Raw genomic sequence first — 19,780 nt, 5'->3', positions numbered from 1 at the left:
CTGAATAAAACTAAAGATTTATAAACTAAAATTCTTCAGTGAGTAAAGTTATACTTTTTTTAGCGATTAGCTTATCATAAAACCTCTCGAGATGTTCATAAAAACATAAACATAAGACAGTATGTGGAGCAATCCTCATCCACGTAGGAAACGTTCCTTTATATAATCCATATAATCCCTCAGTGCGACTTATTTTAATTAATGCATCTAAAAAATTTTTATACAATACTCCTTGTCCTCTAGAATCGGAACCTGTAATGAAATAAATATTGTATGTAACTTTAAACAGAAAAAAATTAAATAAAAAAAAATATTTTTTATATAATTGCCTTGATTATAAAGTCTCGTAGCGACTACATCAAATGGTTGCATTGTCAGAGCAACCGAACTACCACCAATAACTGCTGAGCAAAATGTTAACATCAAAGGATGTCCATTAAATATCTGAAATTTTTTTTTTTACAATAATTATAATAATAACAACAATAATAATCTATATTATTAAGAGAATAGGAAAAATTTTGTTTCCAGGATAGTCATATGATAAAATCGGTTTTTTTTAGTGAAATTTAATGCCTTTTCAAGGTTTCATGTTATTCTCACCGATAGTTAATTTATTAAGATAAGTATTTAGGCTACGTTCGAAAATGCTCTATTTCTAGATACATAATTAAGAAATGACCTTGTATTTTGTGAACTATTGACATTTTTTAAGATATAAGCTCATCCCGATGTTACACTCATCAAGAGCTTTCATTTGAGTACCCACATGCATTTTTGATATATTTTTCATATATACATATATATAATATATATAAATATATGAAAAATTGATGTGGGTACTTAAATGAAAGGTCTTGATGAGTGTAATGTCGGGATGAGTTTAAATCTTTAAAAATGTCAATAATTAAGAAATGACGGTGTATCGTGTGAACTATTAACATTTTTAAAGATATAAGCTCATCTCGACATTACACTCATCGAGACCTTTCATTTGAGTATCCACATCAATTTTTCATATATTTATATATATTACATATATGTATATATATGAAAAATATATCAAAAATGCATGTGGGTACTCAAATGAAAGTTCTCGATGCGTATAATGTCGGGATGAGCTTATATCTTTAAAACAGACACATAATGACTGCAAGATTTCTAATAATAATACTAGTAATAATAATAATTATTTTTTTTTCTAGATTATAAATTACAAATGACAAATAGGCAATTTTAATCAAACTTACACTAAAAGTTTTGAGCCAATCTCCAATTAAACTAAATGCTGTTAACTGAGTAGCAGATCCAACAAATACCCGAGGAATATTTGCGTACCAACGTTGATAGAGTCCAGCTAATCCAGCTTCTCTCCAAAGTGACTGAAACGCAGACCATTCACTTGCATGACCGTGTTGAAACCCAACAGCTATTGACGTTTCAGCTGTCTGAGCTTGCATCTGTGTCTTTACCTACAATACAATAAATAGTAAGTTTTAAAATATTAATAGCAAAGTTATCATAGCACTAAATAACTTACCAAGTAAAATGGACTTCCTAAAACAGCACCAACGCACCCTGCTAATCCACTGACTAATGCGGTGCTCACGATATTCGTTTGTCCATCCTCGTTTACAGTGATTCCATAAGTACGCGATATTTTGTACGACCCTAATCTAATACCATTGAGGACAACTTGAAACGCCAGAGCTGAAGCTATTCCTGACTGCAATCCTCGGATTCCTTCGTGCTTTACTATCATGTACCCGGCATGAAAGGTATTTTTGTAATACTTTTTATAAGATCCTCGGGCTTCTAACTCTCCTTGAAGTTGAAGTCTTATTTTAATTACATCTATCGGATTAGTAAAAATTCCAGCTCCGACTGCTGACGCCGCTCCCAAGACAAATTCTGCACCAAGTCTGAAAAATATAAATATAATTAAATTATGAAATTAAAATTTGTCGACGTTTAAAAATTTTTTTTACTTTCCATCAATTAAATAAGTTCAAAAAAATACTTAAAAAAAATTTCACGCATAATTTTTCAAATTTTTTTTTATTAATTTTTTTAATAAAAAAAAATTATTAAAATTTTCAAATTTCAACTAATTTAATTTTTATATTTAAATACATTTTTTGTTCCCGCCAATGACATTGCACTTAAGAGAAAAACATCAATGAAATTTCCATCATCACATGATGATTGCGTAATATTACGCTTAATACTCGTTTGTGTCTATATTCTATTATGAGCGCAGTAAATGAACAAAATAGACAATTACCAATTTAAAATTTTAAATTCAATAATAAATTATAAAAAAAAAAGTTATTGAATAACTTACGGTTTATTTTTTATTGTCTCTGTCATTTTGCTCAGTTCGTGTGATTAGCTATTATTGTATAAATTAATAAACCACGTGTGTAGTTTACAGATGTTGACAACTGAATAAAATATGTATTTATTGTGATGACGTACAAGATTTTTTAGTTATTATTATTTTCTCCTCTCAATTTATTTTTATCGACATTACCAATCAAATAATAATAATAATAATAATAATAATAATAATAATAATAATAATAATAATAAATTATATTACGTGAAGATCATTTCAAGAATAAATTAATAAATTCTGTAAGATATATTTTATTAGTTTATAAATATAGGCCAAATACTGAAATGCGTATAATTCGCAACTGCAAGTTAAAATTGAATTCTCGAATGTATTACACGTATTATTAGCATAAAGTTAAGAGGGAGGAGAAAGATAATAATTAAGAGGAAAAATATTTAAGATTGTATCGCTGTTGTTTCCTTGTTTTTTTTTTTTTTTTTTTTTAATAAACAATATTTATAATTAATTAATTAAATTCTTAGAAATATAAATTTTTATAAAAAATTAGTTGTCTTATTTATTTTATCAGTCATTTTTAGTGAGTTCCCGGTAAAGGAGCTTTTGATACGGCGGCTATCTCATCTTTGAATTGCGCTATTGTTTCTTTAGCCAGTGTCAATTTTTCCTTATATTCAATAACCTCTTGACGAATTTTATTGCGTGCCTCGGCAATAGCTTTCAATGTGCTCTGTTTTTTAGCTTCAACTAAAATTATCAGAAAAAGATATCACAATTGATTACTCCAGTATTAAAAAATAAATAAGACCGAGTGATAATTACAATCAGTTTCATGTTTCCATGGACCATGGGTCATCGGCCTGGTAGTGCTGAGCAGATGTTGCATCAGCTGTGTAGGATCTTGAAATACTATTTCTTCGTAAAATTCAGACACTAAATTTTTTTTACCATTCTGTGCTTCTGGTGGTGATTGAAATAGCTTTAATATGTGATAAATAGTGACCTAAAAATAAATTTTCGCATTAATACTGATAAAAATACCTCAATTAGAGATTAAAAGCTCAATTTTTACGAGATTAGACAATGACAGTGAAGTTAGCAGACATCTAAAAAATTTTGATTTTTTTTATTAATTAAATTTCATCTATAAAGATATTTCAAGTTTTTTACATGTGCAATTTTTTTTTTTAATTTTTTAATGGAAATTTTTTTGATAAAAAATTTATAAAAATTTTTAAATGTTAGCTAACTTAATTTTCATGATTAGACAATAGGGTGTACCAAAATGTAAATTTCGTGATGGACCTCTAAAAATTTGAATTTTAAATTCTGCTTTTAATAAGAATTGTGTTTGGAGATTCCCTGACATATTTTGTATAACTGTTATAAGAATTATTATTATTTTATTTTGTTTCTTTTTATTTTTGTCAATTGCTATTATTTTCTTGAGTTGCAATCTTAAAAGCAGAGCTTAAAATTCCAATTTTAAGAGGTCAATCACGAAAATTACATTTTGGCACCCCCTATTGGATATACTTACCGGTCTTTCATTTGGATCATTGAAATAAATTTTAATAACTATTTCAAATTCTCCCCAACCAGTTTCAGTAACCTCATACGGAGGTTTTGTAACAATTCTATTTTGATTATTGTAACTCTCATGGAGTTTAAAGTGTACTTTTTTGACGTACGCCGACATATCCTCATTGTTGTATGGTTTTACATACACAGTCCACTGATGAGTATGACCATCTTCTTCACGTTTTTTACCAAAAAATCTCGCTACATTTCCATATACCAATGGTTTAACAATTGTTACGCCCTAAAACGTCAACAAATTATTATTTTCAAATAAACAGTACTAAATGGAGGATGATGCTAAAATAAGCAAACATCTAATAATTTTTTTAATTTTTCCAACAAATCAATTATTGTAAAAAAAATATTTTTAATTATTCCACGTGTGGAATTTTAGAAAAAAAAATTTTTTTTTTATTATAATTTAATTGTTGGAGAAATTAGAAAAATTATTTAGATGTATATTAAATTCAGTACTGTAAATAGAGGTTAAGAAAATTACCTTTACTCGACCACCAGAATCTGGGCCGAATTCGTTGGTGGTAGCAACTGCCATTACTTTGAACATTGATTGAATGTTATTTAATTGAACTCATTACTACTTAATAATAAAAATAAAAAATTTTTTGTTATTGACAGTAACTATTCGACCGACGGTACGGGGCACGGGACATGCAGAAAAATGGTCATTTTATGATCTGAAGTTGACAGACATTGTAAATTTTTGAATATTTTTATAAGAATTAAATAATTATGAAAAAAAAATTTGATAATAAAAAACTTTACAAGTGAAGTTTAAAAAAAAGTTATTCGTAAAAAAATTTTTTATTATGATTGATTTATTATAAAAATTCAAAAAATTAACAGCTGGCTAACTTCAGTCTTGTGGTCATTTTCACTAATTTTCACGCATGCGCACATGTCATCTATTTTAAGCGCCAAAAGTCACTAGATTCAAATATGTTAATTTAAATGACATTAAAGTTAGTTGTCACTTGACAATTTTTTAATTTTCTTTAACAAAAAAATTTGTTTAACAATAAAATTCCAAGTGTCAATAACTGGGTATTTTACCTTATCAGTTGAAGTATTAATTTTAAGAATTAATTACATTTAAGATAAAAAAAAATAATAAATAAATACACTAGTAAAATGTACTTATAAATATTATTTAAAATTTTTTATTGTATCAGTAGTTATAATTAGTTTAGAAAAAAAAAGATTACTAATGTATAATTCAAGTATTGTAATAAAAATAATAAAGAGTTGCAAAGCAAATTATTTCCACAATTTTTTAATGGACATGTTCTTTTCAGAATCTTTCTGCATAACCTTTGCGACTGCCATTTCAAAATCTTCTTGAGTAACATGAACTCGGCGTTCACGAAGTGCGTACATTCCTGCTTCAGTACAAACTCCCTGAAAAAAACATTATTATCAATTATTTAAAATAACTATCTTGCAAATAAATAAAAATAAAATTACCTTGACTTCAGCACCAGAAGCGCCAGGCATAAGTTCGGCAATTTTTCTCAAATTAATTCCACGGGTTAAATTCATTTTCCGTGAATGAATTTTCAAAATATCAAGCCTAGCTTCTTCATTTGGTGGAGGGAACTCAATTTTACGGTCAATTCTTCCGGGACGAAGTAACGCTGGGTCGAGGATATCAATACGGTTGGTAGCCATAATGACTTTAATATTTTTAGTGGCTTCAAAACCATCGAGCTGATTCAGTAATTCTAACATGGTACGCTGTACTTCGCTGTCACCCCCAGATCCTGATTCAATACGCGAGCTACCAATGGAGTCGATTTCGTCCATGAATATAATTGAAGGTGCGTGTTCCCGAGCCATGACAAACAACTCACGTACCATACGTGAGCCTTCTCCGATAAACTTCTGCACCAATTCCGAGCCAGATACACGGATGAAGGTACACTCGGTGTGATGAGCGACTGCACGGGCCAGAAGGGTCTTACCAGTTCCAGGAGGTCCGTACAGAAGCACTCCTTTAGGTTGGGCGATTCCTAGGGCGTCAAACAGCTCTGGATGCTTGACTGGCAACTCGATCACTTCCTTTATTTCCTTGATCTGCTTGTCTAGACCACCAACCATCTCGTAAGTTGAGTCAGGAACTTTTTCAACCATCATCAACGATACCAACGGATCAACTTTGTTAGGAAGAATTTTGTGCAGCGTGTAGCTTTCATTTCTCAATGCTACACGTGAATTTGGCGTTACGTCGTTAATGTCAATGTTTTTGTCCAAGTCGACCACGAATTTTCCCTCAGGGTGGACTTTCACAAGGACTTTCTTCTTGTCCATTGGTTTTACGACCTCTCCTACGTAAGAGCCTTGCTCTTGGAGGAGTTGTAACTCTTCACGTAACATACGGACTGTAATAGCAAAAATAGTGTCAATAATAATCCTTACTAATATTATAAATGTGAATGTAAGTTTGTTTTCTACGCTTTCACGTAAAAACTATTTAAGGTAGTACCTCCGCGAAAAGCATATTTTAAGAAACTTATGCACAGTAAAAAATTTTGTGTCAATAATTTAAATAACAATTAAATAAAAAAAATAAATATTGTAAGACACTAAATAAAATGTAGTTCTAATTATAACATGTCCATTGTTTACAAAATAAAAAAATGTTTAAAAAACTAAATTTTAAATTTAAAAAAATATTAATGTTTACAAAAATAATTTATATGCTATGTATATATATTTAAAAAAAAAAAAAAAACCACATAACACTAAAGTTGACAGATATTAAAAATTTTTTTGGAATTTTATAGCAATGGAATGATTAAAAAAAATTTTATTAAGTCTCACATGTGAAAATTAATAAAAATTACAAGTGTAAAAATTTTTCATTTTTAGAAGCATTTTTTTATTGTAATTAATTTGTTAAAAAAAATTTTTAAAATTGACAGCTGACCGCTAACTTCAGTATTATAAAACCAAATAAATATTTTTATTTTTAGTCGGTTAATATTTATAACACTGTTGGCAACAACTACTCTTGCAAACAATGAAACATGTCAAGAATGAAAATGTCATAAAGAAATTTTGAAATTTACGATTTAAATGATATATATATATATATATATATATATATATATATATATATATATATATATATATACCAGAATAAAAATTAAAAATATAAGTTATTAACAAAATAAAAAAAAAGTAAAAATAAAAATTTACCCTTGGCATTAAGTTCATTACGCTGAGCTTGTAATCGCCGTAAATTTTGACTTTTCTCCGAAACAATCAGCTGCAATTCTTCAATTTTTGTGATATAATATTGTTTAAATCCTTCACCATTATTAAATTTATTATCGACCTCCATCTGAAACATCAAAATTTTAATAAATAATAATTCAATAGCGATAAAAAAATAAAATCAGTATGACAGACAAAAATATAACCAAACTAATGAATTAAAAATATTAAATAAATGAATAAATCAAGTATATAAATTTATATAAAGTAAAATTACCTTGTTTAGGAGCGTCATTTTGTTGCTTTTTTGTTGACTTGTTGTTTATAATTATTATATTAGTCTAATAAAGTCAATATACTAATTATTCATTTAGCAGGTCCCGGACCAACAGATGAATGAAGTTATCTGCATATTTACTGAAAATGCTAGTCATCACTAACTTTTTTAGTTCGTATATTTATCCCTAGATGTCATTTAAATTAGAAAAATTTTTGATCTATATGGAAATAGCCTTGATATTTTTAAATTCTTATTTTACTTTTGGTTAAAATTAAATTAGCCGATATTTCAAAATTTTTATAATTTCTTTGATTGAAAAAATTATTACAAAATAATTTTTAAAAAAATTTTCACATTTAGAAGATTTTAAAAAATTGTACGTGCAATTTTTTTCAAGTATTAAAAAGTTTTACTTGTAATTTAATTGATGAAAGAAATAAAAAATTTTTAAACGTCTGCTAATTTTAGTATCATTTACTTATGACTTTAAAGTTAGCTGTCACTTGGTAATTTTTTAAATTTCTTTAACAAAAAAATTTGTTCTAAAAAATTATTTTTAAAAAATTGCATTTTTAATTTATTAAAATTTCTACAAGTCTATTTTTTTAATAATTTTTTTTTACTATAATTTATTTGTTGAAGTAACTTAAAAAAATTGTGAAATGACAGCTAAATTTAATGATATCATTTCTTTTTGTCATAGTCAAATAAATTTAAAAATTTTTATTTAATTTATGAAATTAAACTAAATAAAAATTTCTCATTTCGAGAAGTCATCGACAAAAATGTTGATCAATTGAACAAGTTTTAAATAATTAATAAAATCTCCTTTAGCTATCTTATTAAGGTTTTCAAAAAACTACTTTTCGTTTTTTTATTCACAAGTAGAAATTTTAAAATTTCAAAATAAAAATTTTTTCTTACTCAATATTAAATTTAACAATTTTTTTTTCTAAGAAACAAATATATTTTTAATTAACTATAAAAATTATTCGTAATTATTTCAATAAATTACAGCGCATTGATAATCTTTGACATGGAAGATAATTCATGTAGTAATCAAGTTAAATAAAATAATTAAGTATCAAAAATACAAACGTCCATTGTAAATCGTTCAATTATTTTTATAAATCAATTCTATTAGTGTAATTTAAATTAATAACAAATGCTGGTAGATTACTTCGGTGATCAGCAATCTGAAGAAACGCCATTACTTTATTCTTCTAGAGAAAAAAAAAGTTTGTATTTTTATTTATTTATATTTAATCAAATATATACAATCGTTATTAATTTTTAATATGAATTGGTTAAAATTTTTTTCAGTCAGAAAAGTTTTAAAATTTTAAGATAAAAAAAAACTGTTGAAGGGCTTAAATGATAATTTAATTTGATAGATAGTATGAAAAAATGGTAAATAAATTTTAAACATTTTAATTTTTAAATTGAAAAAAAATTTTTTTGAGAAAGAAATTCATATTTTCTGCCCTTTAAAATATAAACGATATCCAAATATAAAATATAATTTGTATTCTAAGTAATTTAAAATTTATTACGGTAAGATACGAACTGTAAAGTGCAAATGACTCAGCTTAAGAAAATTTTATTTGAAGAACAGAGGGCCACTCTATTTCAAAACTTTATGTTCGCTTCTAGGATTAAATATGAAGTGTATAATTCTTTTCGACACAAGAAAATAATGAGAATTATGATCCAGCATCATCTATTAATCATTATTCAATTGTAATCCCGATTACTTGGTACGGCTTGTACTATATACAGATTGAAGTATTAGTACTGCGTTACTGAGTAGTCGTGGTTGCTTCTTCATCGCTTCAAAATTTTCCAGCATCAATCATTGATATTCAATACTTGCAATTGTAGTTCCTGGGTAAAGCTAGTACTGTATAAAAGTAAAATAGAGTACTTCCATTGCTCAGTAACTATGATTGCTGCTTCATCGCTTCTTCATTTTTAGCATGCATTATTGATAACATCAAATAACTTCAATCACAATTACTTGGTATTGGATGTACTATTTTTTAATTAAAGAATACAAAGGCTATTGATATCCAAGTTTTAATAATGTGTTTTAAGAAATTAATTTGTTAGAAATTTTCAATAATTCTATTTCTTAACTGAAGAAATCAAAATTTCCTCACAGTAACAGTGACTTTTTCTTGAAAAAAAAGTACCAAAATTTAAATGCAGATTTTTTTCTTAATTGCATTTTCATTCTATTTATCTAGATTTTTTGGAAAACTAATACTATTGCCAAAGCTTAACGCACATAAATTTTAAAGACTTAATTAAAAAAATAATTAGGCGTTATAGTTTTAAATTTTATTTCGATACCGTGATTAAAGGTTTACTCATGAAAATTTGTTGTAAATAAGAGAAAAATAAACATTTTGATACTTGTAATAAACATTAATGAAGTTATATTGTTACTATACCCGCTTATACACCTCTTCAGTCGATGAATTACTGTTGGTGAATTTTTATTGAGTTATGTAAGCAAACAAATAATTTTAAAATACAAACAAACGTTGATAAATATTCACGCATTATTTTAGCGAGGAAATTCGGATAAATGTTTGGCAATAAATTTTACTTTTGTGACTAACATGCACCTAAATAACCCAATTTTTTAAATTATATAAGTTATCTACGGAAAATTAAATATATGTGTCAATGAAAAGTAAATAATTTAATTGCGGGTTTTTTATTTATTAAATTATTGTTTATCGTAAATGAATAAATTTATTAATTATAAAAAATATTCACCACGATAAAAAATTTTTAATCCTTTCAAATTATTTTTAATCATATTTTAAGAATTAAAAGTTTTCCGCAATATTGCAAATATTTTCCTCCAATGATATCCATCGGTTATCAAGCATGCACAGACGCTAACGGATGTAATTGCACCTCAGTTCGCTTTCGATCATCAGAATTAACACACCGCGGGTTTACTGGATTTTAAACGTCGCTTTGACAGTTAAATGTTTTTTTATTATTTTTATAATTCATTCAAAAATTATTTTAGCAGACTTGGTAGTGATGTACAAAGTATTTTTGAATAAATTTAAATCACGTGAGTTTAGCAAATATTTAATCATTTTAAAAATTTATTATTTTAAATCAATCATGATTTGTCTCATTAATCAATTCCGGATCGTAAATGCTAACATGATTAATTTGCCACATTACTAATTAGTCCTTTTTGTATTTTTTTATTACTTATTAGTTTTTAATAAAAAAAAAAAAAAAAAATGATTATTTTTTTCGATAAAAAATATAAAATACTATTTTTTTTTTTTTTACGTCGCAACAATATTTGCTACAATTTAATTAAATATCAACAAATGTCTAACCTGCGGTTTATAGTTACAAGTCTTAAATTTCCGTAATAATAAATGTCGAGTTACTAATAGAATTATCGTTCATTTATTGCTATTTTTTTGCTAACCGATCGCATTATGTAATTTATTATCGCATAAAAAATGCTAAAAAAAATTTTTTAAATTAAAAAAATTCGATTTTTGTCACCGTTTAAAATTTAGTTGGCATAGTAATAAACATTTATTGTTTCTTTGTTTTTAATATATTTACTTAAAAATAATTTCAAATGAAACTATCAAATTTTACTTATATCGTCAAAAAAACTAGTCATAATATAGCATTAAAAATTAGTGACAATTGTCATGAATTTGATGAAATGGTTGAGTGAGTAATTTTTCACGTCAATCTAAATAAATAATATAAAATAATTTAAAAATTAATATCGATTGTTTTTAGTTTTAAATAAAAAATTATTATAAATAATTTTTATATTTAATATTTATCAAAAAATTAAGTCCTCATAAATAATTATAAATTACAGAATGGATACCAACACGCGTGATAATATGCATAATGATGTTCACATGCTGCTGGACGAGTTACATGTGTCGATTGCAGATGAGTATCCTCGCAGTGCCAATGATAAAAACTTTAGAAGATCAGCAATTATCAAATGGAGCGTGTGCAGAGACTTCAAAATCGCGAAGATCTGTTTTTATTGACAGCGAAGATTCTTCTGAAGAGTTAAATAAAAATGGAAACTTCACTCACGTGTTGTTACCTCGGAAAATAAATACGACGGATACGGTATTATTATCAGATGACAATGATAATACGTATTACAATTATACGGATGCGCTGATACTAGACACGCAAAAGTCAAAAAGAACGGCGGGATTTCACCTGTTTTCAAACGCGCCCTTCAAATGGACGCCATTTATACGTGGGCAGTTAATATCTGCGTACGCTTGGGGCAATGTTCCGGGTAATTTTCTTGGGGGGGTTCTTGCTCAAAAATTCGGCCCGCGAAGAGCTGTTCTCTGGTCCTCAATTCTTGCAAGTTTCGTGTCGTTGGCCACGCCGATACTCGCCCAATTGTCATGGATAGCTTTGCTCATATCACGGGTAATTATCGGCTTGACTGGAGGCATAACTTTTCCGGCGTGTCATACTCTTGTGGCAAAATGGTCACCACCTGACGAAAAAGGGAGGTTTGTTTGGACACTCCAGGGTGGAACTTTTGGCTCGATATTTTTGTTCGGTATTATTTCGGGAATCGCGGAGAAAATAAATTGGGAATCAGGTTGGTATATTCCGGCGTTGTCGATGATGGTCTGGATTGTTTTTTGGTGGTTTTTAGCCTATGATTCGCCGGAAGAGCATCCTCATATCGGTGAAAAGGAGAAACAATTTATTGTACAGTGAGTTTTTTATATTTGCGAAATATTGATGAGAAATTGTTAATTTGTAAAAATTTTAAGTCCTAATTTTTGATAAAATTAAAAAATTTCTCATTAATTTTATCATTTTTGATTTTATACTCCAAGTAGAATTTTCTACACGGAAAGAACAAGATGACACTGGATATCATCCCAGATTATATTCAGTGATGTCTGTGGCGAAAAAAAATTTCAGATAGTAGCTACAAAAATTCCAGATTATACTGAGTGATATCTGGATTATACTCATTATAATTTAGATTATACTTATTGTAATCTGGATTATACTAGCTACTATCTGAAATTTTTTTTCATTCAGTATAATCTGGGATGATATCCAGTGTCATTTTGTTCTTTCCGAGTACCAAGTTGAGTTTTTTTTTTTTTTTATGTAAATTAATTATTTTATAACAATAAAAACTTTTTATAGATCGCTATCAGGTACGGTCAACGTAGAAAAACCGTCTTTCAGCAACACGCCGATATTAAAAATACTAACATCAATTCCTTTCATTTCCTTGGTCCTCTGCCATTTTGGAAACGTCTTTTTACTATTTTTCTATCAAAACGGTATGATGTTGTATCAAACAAAAGCTCTGGGGTTCAAATTAACCAAAGGAGGAGTTGTCTCAGGATTACCCTGGGCAAGTAGAGTTTTATTCGCTTTTATATTTGGCTGGATTGGCGACACGATTAAACGAAAAGACAAGTTATCTGTTACGGCATTGCGGAAGTGCGCAACAGTATTTTGTAAATATTAATAAAATTATTTATTTTCTTGTCAATTAATTAAAAGAATATTTTAAAAGCATGATAATGTTTAATTTTTTAGCTCATTTTTTGCCGGGAGTTTGTCTTATAGTGGTCGGTTACCTCGGATGCTCGATCGTTTGGGCAAACGTCTTTCTGGTACTCGCATTAGGATTCAACGGCGCAGCGTCAATTTCAAACTTATCAAACAATCAAGACTTGTCACCTAATTACGCTGGTTTTCTTTATGGTATTATGAACACAGTTGGCTCGTTATCGGGAATCATGATTTCTCCGATTGTAGAAGAGGTGGCTGGCAAGTGGGGGGTAATTATTTATTAATATTTAAAAAATTTTTTATCAGTTTAAATCTCATCTGCTGCAACTTTATCACGCAAGTTATAAAATCTCAAAAATTTAATTAAATCTGCTACCTTTCGTGTCTGTCAGTGATTAAATAATTATAGCGCGTAACTTCATTGGTGACTAATGTCCGTGTCGCAGATATTACACTGCATGCTATCATCAATATTGACTATTAATTATCAATTTAAAAATACTGATAATAATTACAATGAATATTTTTAAAACAGCATCCAATCGAAAAGTGGCAAATACTTTTTTGGATAGGAGCAATTGTTTGTATTACTTGCATGGTAATATTTATCATTGGCGGAAGTGGAAAAGTTCAAAGTTGGAATGAAGTACGATCAAACAATCCTCATAGATCTAATCCTTCAAGTTCTAATCGAGAAGAGACAACAGCAACTACAAAAACTTGAATAATTTGTAAGGATACTTAGCAGTTAAATGACAATAATTATATACAAAAAATAATAAGATATTGTATGTGATATATAATGCGACTAAATAATTTAATTATTTTGCAAATTTAATAAATTACGATAAAAAATGAGTTTATAATTGGCCTGTGCTGTGCATTGACAATGGTTTCATTCGCGGATAATATTTTTGTATTTTTTTAAATCCAATAGTACGACAGGAAGCATAGGATGATAGTTTTCTCATTATATAACACATGGCATATTAGCGTTATATAATTATATAGTTGGATATATAATAATACCCAATCTGTAACAAAAACTCTTGGAGTATTATTACGAAGGACACTTATTACGCTAATTATAATCTAATAATTTACAGATAATGATTTATGCTCAAGTATATTTGTTGTTTTTTATAATTGTATCTTCAAAATCTTTATATATATATATATATATATATATATATATATATATATATATATATATATATATATATATATATATATATATATATATATATATATATATATATATATATATATATATATATTTTTTTTTTTGAGGCATAAAAAGCAAGTTGTTAAATCAAGATACTTGAGTAAATAATTATATTAATTAAGATCGTACTAAATACATATTGTGAGCACATTTTTTACCAACTAACTCCGCATATTCTTTAACTTCATTACTGTCATCCTTGTTATCGCTAAACATTCGTCTTATTCCCTGGACATTTCGATATGTCATTTTCCCGCGATAATAAACGCGTACCTATAATTAATAAGTTAGTAGTAATTATTATTATTATTATTACTGTAAAATTATGATTTTTACAGATCTGATTTAATTAAAAAAAAAAAAATTTAATAATTGAACCATACCTGCATTAATGCGTCGGTATTAATTACACCGTCTTCGTCGAGTGCATTCAAATCATCATTAAGTCTTGAGTATTTGGTTTCATTTAATTTAGGTATGCACTTTTCAATATCAAACCACGAGTACGTTTCCGGGCACAGTAATTTCGAGGGACGCATTTTAGCTTTGTAACGCATTTTCGGAATCGTGTGGATGTAGTAACCCATATAATAATATTTCAAGTCGGGCGCTGTTTTATTTAATTCTCTTACTAATCGTACTTCCATTAGAGAGCTGTAACAATTACTTGTTATTAATTTTATGGATAATTAAAATTACAGTTTATTCAAGTTGCGTAATCTCGGTAATAATTGCTGATTTGTTTAAATAAGTAGAACGATAAAAATAATACAATAAAATTTGTAATTCAAGGCAATAAATTATTGATTGATGTTAAAGAAAAAAAATTATCTAATGGGATGAAAAAAAAATGAACATTATCTTAAATAATCACCTATAAGTACCGAGTGAAAGAAATGAATATTCAGGATCATAGAAAAAATAAACACTTGACACACATGATGGTAATATATCAATAACTCCAACGGCCATTAAATTATTATTAAGCCAATATTGTTGGTGAAATGAACCGTATCCCAGTGGTGGTCCAGATTCTGGCTTCCAATGCTATAAAATTAATTTATCATTAATAATTGTATCTGTATGCAATAAAAATTATTTTTATTAATTTCCAGCTTTTAAAAAATATTCCAAGCCAAAAATAAATAAAGTACGATTAACAAATGATAAAATAATTACTTTTAAAGGAGTTTTCCCTAAAAAATTAAGGAATGACTGTTCATCACATTCGTCTTCCTCATCATTATGTACAGCAATTTGATACTTTTTAAATAATTCTACGCTTTGATTCAAAGTTTCCATAAATTCTTCTGATGACACTCGTACTAATTTCACCTTAAAAAATAAATAAATAATTTAAATAAAATATTCTTAAAAATAAATGGAGCAAAATATAAATAAAAATAAATTACTTGTAACTCATTAACACCATCGGAAATATTATTTAATAACTCGTCGATAGTTTTAGTTTTATTTTTATCTTTTTTTTTTTTATAGTAAGATTCAATCTCTTCCAAAGTCTTTCCTTTCGCCAGTAGCCGGCTTCTCGCTCTTTCAATTCTAATTAATTTAGCCTTTCTCGGCAAGTCGCTGTCTGAGTTACTCGCCGCTGGCTCTTTAGTATTTACTTTATCACTTTTGCTACACGAGCAATTTGCTAGACTGTTAACAGATTCATTACTATCTTGGACCATTGTCACAGGTTGCCATTGAGTATTATCAATTTCATTGTTTACTTGTTGATGACTATTGACATGATCATTATGGTCCAAGATTTGAGTACAAGAATCACGTTTAGTACCACAATCAACATCTACAGACATTTTTTCTCCTTCTAAAATATCTAATTTATTTCTCGTTGTATGCTCAGCGTAATCTGGCTCCATTATATTACAAATATCTAGAAAAATTTATATTAAAAAACAATTGTCAGCTAAGATAAGAATAGTTTTTAAAACTAATGCTTCATATCTAATAAAAATTATTATATCTATTAAACAAGGTTAATCGTTATTAATTTAACAATAACAACTTACCTATACCATTGGGATTATTATGATGAATTTTAGTTCTTTTACTTCTCTTTTCATTGTAATCTTCGTCTTTTTTTCCTTCTTTCAAAAATTTTGTTACACGTTTTATTATTTTTTTTTGTGATTTTGTGACAATAAAATTTAATGCTTCACATCTGTAATTGAATAAATAACGTGATAATATTAATTACAATTAACATAAAGATTCATCGATAATTATTCTATTAAATATACACAAGTGTCACTTTTTAAACTTTTTTATCCACAAAGAACAAGTCAAAAATTTATTTAAAAAAATTTTTTTTTTCTTTCAATAAAACAAAAGGCCAAATTTTTATAAACAATGAAATTAATTAATTCTTCAAATAAAATCTGATTCTTGAATTAATATTTATCAGAAATCAAAAAGCTGGAAATTTTTCAATTTTGTTGATTTTTTTCTTTTGCTAAAAAAAAACTGAAGTTAGCCGTCAGCTGTTAATTTAAAATTTTTTTTTCAACAAATCAATTACAATAAAAAAATGCTTTCAAAAATTATCACTTGTAATTTTTATTAATTTTCACGTGTGAAACTTTTTAATAACATTTTTTTATAATAATTAAATTGCTATAAAATTCTAAAAAAAATTTTAATATCTGTCAACTTCAGTGTAATTTGCTAAAAAAAGTTTTTTTAGAAAATTTGATTGTTTTAATTTTTTTATACGTATTTTTTCTTATAATTCAGTTGTTTAAAATGATAAAAAAAAATTTTTAGATGCTTTATTAATATAATTAATTAAAATTTGAAATAATTACTTAATAGTATACATAGGACAGCATGTTTCATCGTTTAGTGGCTTGTAACAATAACAACCACTTCTTCTCCAACCTCTGTCTATTAACGATTGATAATCCTGAACTGTCAGTGAATGGGCCCACATACCTAAAAATGAAAGTAACATATTTTAATTTAAAAAAAAAAAAAACAAAATTAATAAATAAAAATTCTTTTAAGAATATAAAATTCATAATTGGTTAATTACCATGTCGCTTGTAAGAATTGCGTTTCTTACAATAGCCACATGAATATGTACGAGATACATCAGTAAAATAATAATCAACAACGCTAAACATATTTACTGCCATAGTATTTATAGAATAATTTTTTTCTTATTTATCAGTATAATTATTAACTTAAATAAATATTTCTTATATTTTTGTAAAATAGAATGACCAGATGTACAACTTATCAATATATTATTGTATCTGTCATTTAAAAAACGGTCTAATCATGGAAAACAATTAATTAATACACACACACATTTGCATCGCAAACTGCAGAGAATGAGAAACAGTAGAATTTCTTATTTTATTTTTTTTTTCTTTATTTATTACGGTTGTTATTGTTATTATTATAAAAAAAAAAGACACAATGACGCCATTGTTCCTAGGGAAAAAATTAATTACTAGATTTTAACTTTAAACTTTCTTTTTTTTAACCAAACTTTTTTTTTGTCGAAAAGTTTTTAGAAACAATAACATTTTAGTTGTTTTACTGAGAATTTCATTAATAATTGTAATCAGTTAATTATTCATATTTATGTGAGTATAATAAACAAAAATTATTTCAGATAACAGTCTTACCAATTATCGGTAAGAAAATTTTGTAAAAATGTGTACTGGTTAATATGGCGACGCTGATTGTAAATGCCTTTGACTTATTATTACATTAACTAAGAAGCTTTTTAATAATTTACGTGTTTTTAAATGACTGAGTAACTATACAATTGAAAAAAAAATGTTTTTGTTAATTATCTTTTATATTTTTCATCAATAACACGGATTAAGTTAATTAGAACATAAAAAAATCACCGTCAATTATTCAAAGCAAAATATGGCGCCGTAAGTTTATTCTAATTACAAGAATCAATTTTTAATTTTATAATTCTTATAACAAAATTAGTAATTGCAATTGAAATATTAATATTTTAAAGCAAAAAATTAATTTTTAAATTTAAAGAAAAAATATAACTTATTTGAGTTACGCGGGAAATCACCGGATCTTGATCCGTTAAAGTTCGAAGTTTCCCGAAATTCAAGCGGGAGTTGGTGCACAAAATGGCGTCAGCGGAGTCGTTACTACCAAGCTGCCCGGGCCTCACGGATGTATTTTCAATGATTTTCATTATTGATTTGTCATAATTTATAAAAATATACATATAAAAGCAATCTTTAGCTGCCGAGGATCATTTTGATGTATAAATTTTATATTTTTATCCTTAAAAAATATCCGATGTCATGGATTAAAAATTTTTATTTTTGCTATGCGAAATTTCTAGACTTGTTGGTAAATATGTTTTTAATTCTTGATTTTATTGTCAATATCAATGAAATTATTCATTATTTCGAATAATAGAGTGACTATTTAAATAGTCAGTAATTAATTGAATATTTCGAGGATGAATTGCTGAATAACATGATGAATATATATACATACACCTAGGTGTATATATATATATATATACATAGATGGGATCCGAGGTGGGTCCCGGGAGCCATAAAGGCATACAAAAAAAAATTTTTTTTTTCGGAAATTACTTATTTTTGTATGAAACGTGCCTAAATGCAAAAAAAAAATTTTTCCTAAATGCAAACTAAAATTTTTTTTGGACTTAAAAAAAATTGAATTTTCAAAAAATATTTTCATTTTGAAAAAAAATTTTTTTTATACGCTCCTATGGCTCCCGGGACTCACCTCGGATACCATAAGGGCGTACAATAAAAAATTTTATTATTTTTTCCAAGTCCAAAAGAATTTTTAGTTAAAATAAAAATTTTTCTTTGCATTTCTGCACGTTTCATACAAAAATACGTCGGTTCCAAAAAAAAAATTTTTTTAATGATAAAAAATAATTTTTTAATATGAAACTCAGTGGATCTGGAAATATTTTTGTTTCGTTCGTAAATAAATATCAGGAAAAATATGATCATATATTAAATAGTACTGCAGTTGAATAATGATGGTTTTAGTTTTTTTTTACTAAATATTGATGATTTATTAAAAATCAAAATTTTCATTCGGAGAAATTCAACAATTAAAATTTTTTTAATTGTAAAAAATGAAGGATACTTAAAAAAATCCTCGTCACGTGAATATTAGATCTTTCAATTCATTCCTCGTGGATATAAGGCCCTTATTTTTAATCGATAGATTCATCAAAATTTTTTAAAGTATAAATAGTTACTCATAAAAATAAAAAATCATGAATTACTTATATCGTAATTTTCTTTGATATAATTTTGTGATGAATATTGAGAATATTTTTTTATATATTTGTTTTTTCTAAATAAATGATCTTTTTTTATTTTAAATAATTTAGTAGAAAAAAATCATAAAAATTATCATATCTATTTTTATTATCATGGTTTTGTCGGTACTCTGAATTGTTATTATGCATTGGTAAACATTTAAAATACATCAGTGACAGATAAAAATTTAT

General features: G+C 26.7%; 5 protein-coding genes across 6 annotated transcripts; 1 reads left to right on the top strand and 4 right to left on the bottom strand.

Moving 5' to 3' along the window:
* Nucleotides 1-22: 22 nt before the first annotated feature.
* LOC141529753 (solute carrier family 25 member 35-like) lies at nt 23-2,684 on the bottom strand. The gene is made up of 6 exons (XM_074246442.1): nt 2,603-2,684; nt 2,345-2,444; nt 1,541-1,922; nt 1,251-1,472; nt 330-444; nt 23-252 (listed from the first exon to the last, which is right to left on the bottom strand). The coding sequence occupies exons 2-6, from the start codon at nt 2,368-2,370 to the stop codon at nt 26-28; spliced, it is 972 nt and encodes a 323-aa protein (XP_074102543.1). The 5' UTR covers nt 2,371-2,444; nt 2,603-2,684; the 3' UTR covers nt 23-25.
* A 134-nt stretch (nt 2,685-2,818) lies between these two features.
* Gas41 (YEATS domain-containing protein 4 Gas41) lies at nt 2,819-4,950 on the bottom strand. The gene is made up of 4 exons (XM_074246445.1): nt 4,437-4,950; nt 3,897-4,178; nt 3,179-3,359; nt 2,819-3,103 (listed from the first exon to the last, which is right to left on the bottom strand). The coding sequence occupies exons 1-4, from the start codon at nt 4,500-4,502 to the stop codon at nt 2,934-2,936; spliced, it is 699 nt and encodes a 232-aa protein (XP_074102546.1). The 5' UTR covers nt 4,503-4,950; the 3' UTR covers nt 2,819-2,933.
* Nucleotides 4,951-5,089: 139 nt separating this feature from the next.
* On the bottom strand, nt 5,090-7,607 carry Rpt6 (26S proteasome regulatory subunit Rpt6). Its single transcript, XM_074246441.1, has 4 exons — nt 7,449-7,607; nt 7,154-7,298; nt 5,420-6,333; nt 5,090-5,353 (listed from the first exon to the last, which is right to left on the bottom strand). Exons 1-4 carry the CDS (start codon nt 7,464-7,466, stop codon nt 5,213-5,215), a joined length of 1,218 nt encoding a protein of 405 aa, XP_074102542.1. The 5' UTR covers nt 7,467-7,607; the 3' UTR covers nt 5,090-5,212.
* A 1,018-nt stretch (nt 7,608-8,625) lies between these two features.
* LOC141529750 (putative inorganic phosphate cotransporter) lies at nt 8,626-13,768 on the top strand. The gene is made up of 5 exons (XM_074246436.1): nt 8,626-10,545; nt 11,335-12,214; nt 12,663-12,982; nt 13,065-13,309; nt 13,576-13,768. The coding sequence occupies exons 1-5, from the start codon at nt 10,512-10,514 to the stop codon at nt 13,762-13,764; spliced, it is 1,668 nt and encodes a 555-aa protein (XP_074102537.1). The 5' UTR covers nt 8,626-10,511; the 3' UTR covers nt 13,765-13,768.
* Nucleotides 13,769-13,819: 51 nt separating this feature from the next.
* Nucleotides 13,820-17,640, bottom strand: Ate1 (arginyltransferase 1). Of its 2 annotated transcripts, XM_074246434.1 has the most exons (9): nt 17,324-17,640; nt 17,097-17,223; nt 16,302-16,453; nt 15,678-16,165; nt 15,445-15,600; nt 15,140-15,312; nt 14,649-14,919; nt 14,424-14,538; nt 13,820-14,074 (listed from the first exon to the last, which is right to left on the bottom strand). In XM_074246434.1, exons 1-9 carry the CDS (start codon nt 17,424-17,426, stop codon nt 13,965-13,967), a joined length of 1,695 nt encoding a protein of 564 aa, XP_074102535.1. In that variant the 5' UTR covers nt 17,427-17,640; the 3' UTR covers nt 13,820-13,964. The 2 variants fall into 2 exon arrangements, with proteins under 2 accessions (XP_074102535.1, XP_074102536.1); XM_074246435.1 differs by lacking the exon at nt 13,820-14,074 and having other exon boundaries at nt 14,359-14,538; nt 17,324-17,637.
* Between the last annotated feature and the right edge of the window lie 2,140 nt (nt 17,641-19,780).

This window comes from Cotesia typhae, unplaced genomic scaffold (assembly GCF_013202065.1).
Source record: "Cotesia typhae breed Kobodo isofemale line unplaced genomic scaffold, CoteBio_Ctyphae contig_48, whole genome shotgun sequence".
Taxonomy (NCBI): domain Eukaryota; kingdom Metazoa; phylum Arthropoda; class Insecta; order Hymenoptera; family Braconidae; genus Cotesia; species Cotesia typhae.
This window is presented reverse-complemented; position numbering and strand designations above follow the sequence as displayed.

Coding starts and splice junctions, on each gene's coding strand:
- LOC141529750 (XM_074246436.1), top strand. CDS start 10,512: ATGTACAAAGTATTTTTGAATAAATTTAAATCAC. Junction 12,983..13,064: donor GAAGTGCGCAACAGTATTTT/GTAAATATTAAT, acceptor TTAATTTTTTAG/CTCATTTTTTGCCGGGAGTT. Junction 13,310..13,575: donor AGGTGGCTGGCAAGTGGGGG/GTAATTATTTAT, acceptor TTTTTAAAACAG/CATCCAATCGAAAAGTGGCA.
- Ate1 (XM_074246434.1), bottom strand. CDS start 17,426: ATGGCAGTAAATATGTTTAGCGTTGTTGATTATTATTTTACTGATGTA. Junction 14,920..15,139: donor CTTTCACTCGGTACTTATAG/GTGATTATTTAA, acceptor TAATTGTTACAG/CTCTCTAATGGAAGTACGAT. Junction 14,075..14,423: donor AGAATATGCGGAGTTAGTTG/GTAAAAAATGTG, acceptor TTTTTGTTACAG/ATTGGGTATTATTATATATC.
- Rpt6 (XM_074246441.1), bottom strand. Junction 6,334..7,153: donor TAATGAACTTAATGCCAAGG/GTAAATTTTTAT, acceptor TTGCTATTACAG/TCCGTATGTTACGTGAAGAG. Junction 5,354..5,419: donor CTTCTGGTGCTGAAGTCAAG/GTAATTTTATTT, acceptor TGTTTTTTTCAG/GGAGTTTGTACTGAAGCAGG.
- LOC141529753 (XM_074246442.1), bottom strand. CDS start 2,370: ATGACAGAGACAATAAAAAATAAACC. Junction 1,923..2,344: donor GAGACAATAAAAAATAAACC/GTAAGTTATTCA, acceptor TATATTTTTCAG/ACTTGGTGCAGAATTTGTCT. Junction 445..1,250: donor ATTGGCTCAAAACTTTTAGT/GTAAGTTTGATT, acceptor AAAAAATTTCAG/ATATTTAATGGACATCCTTT.
- Gas41 (XM_074246445.1), bottom strand. CDS start 4,502: ATGTTCAAAGTAATGGCAGTTGCTACCACCAACGAATTCGGCCCAGAT. Junction 4,179..4,436: donor ATTCTGGTGGTCGAGTAAAG/GTAATTTTCTTA, acceptor TTGACGTTTTAG/GGCGTAACAATTGTTAAACC. Junction 3,360..3,896: donor ATGATCCAAATGAAAGACCG/GTAAGTATATCC, acceptor ATTTATTTTTAG/GTCACTATTTATCACATATT.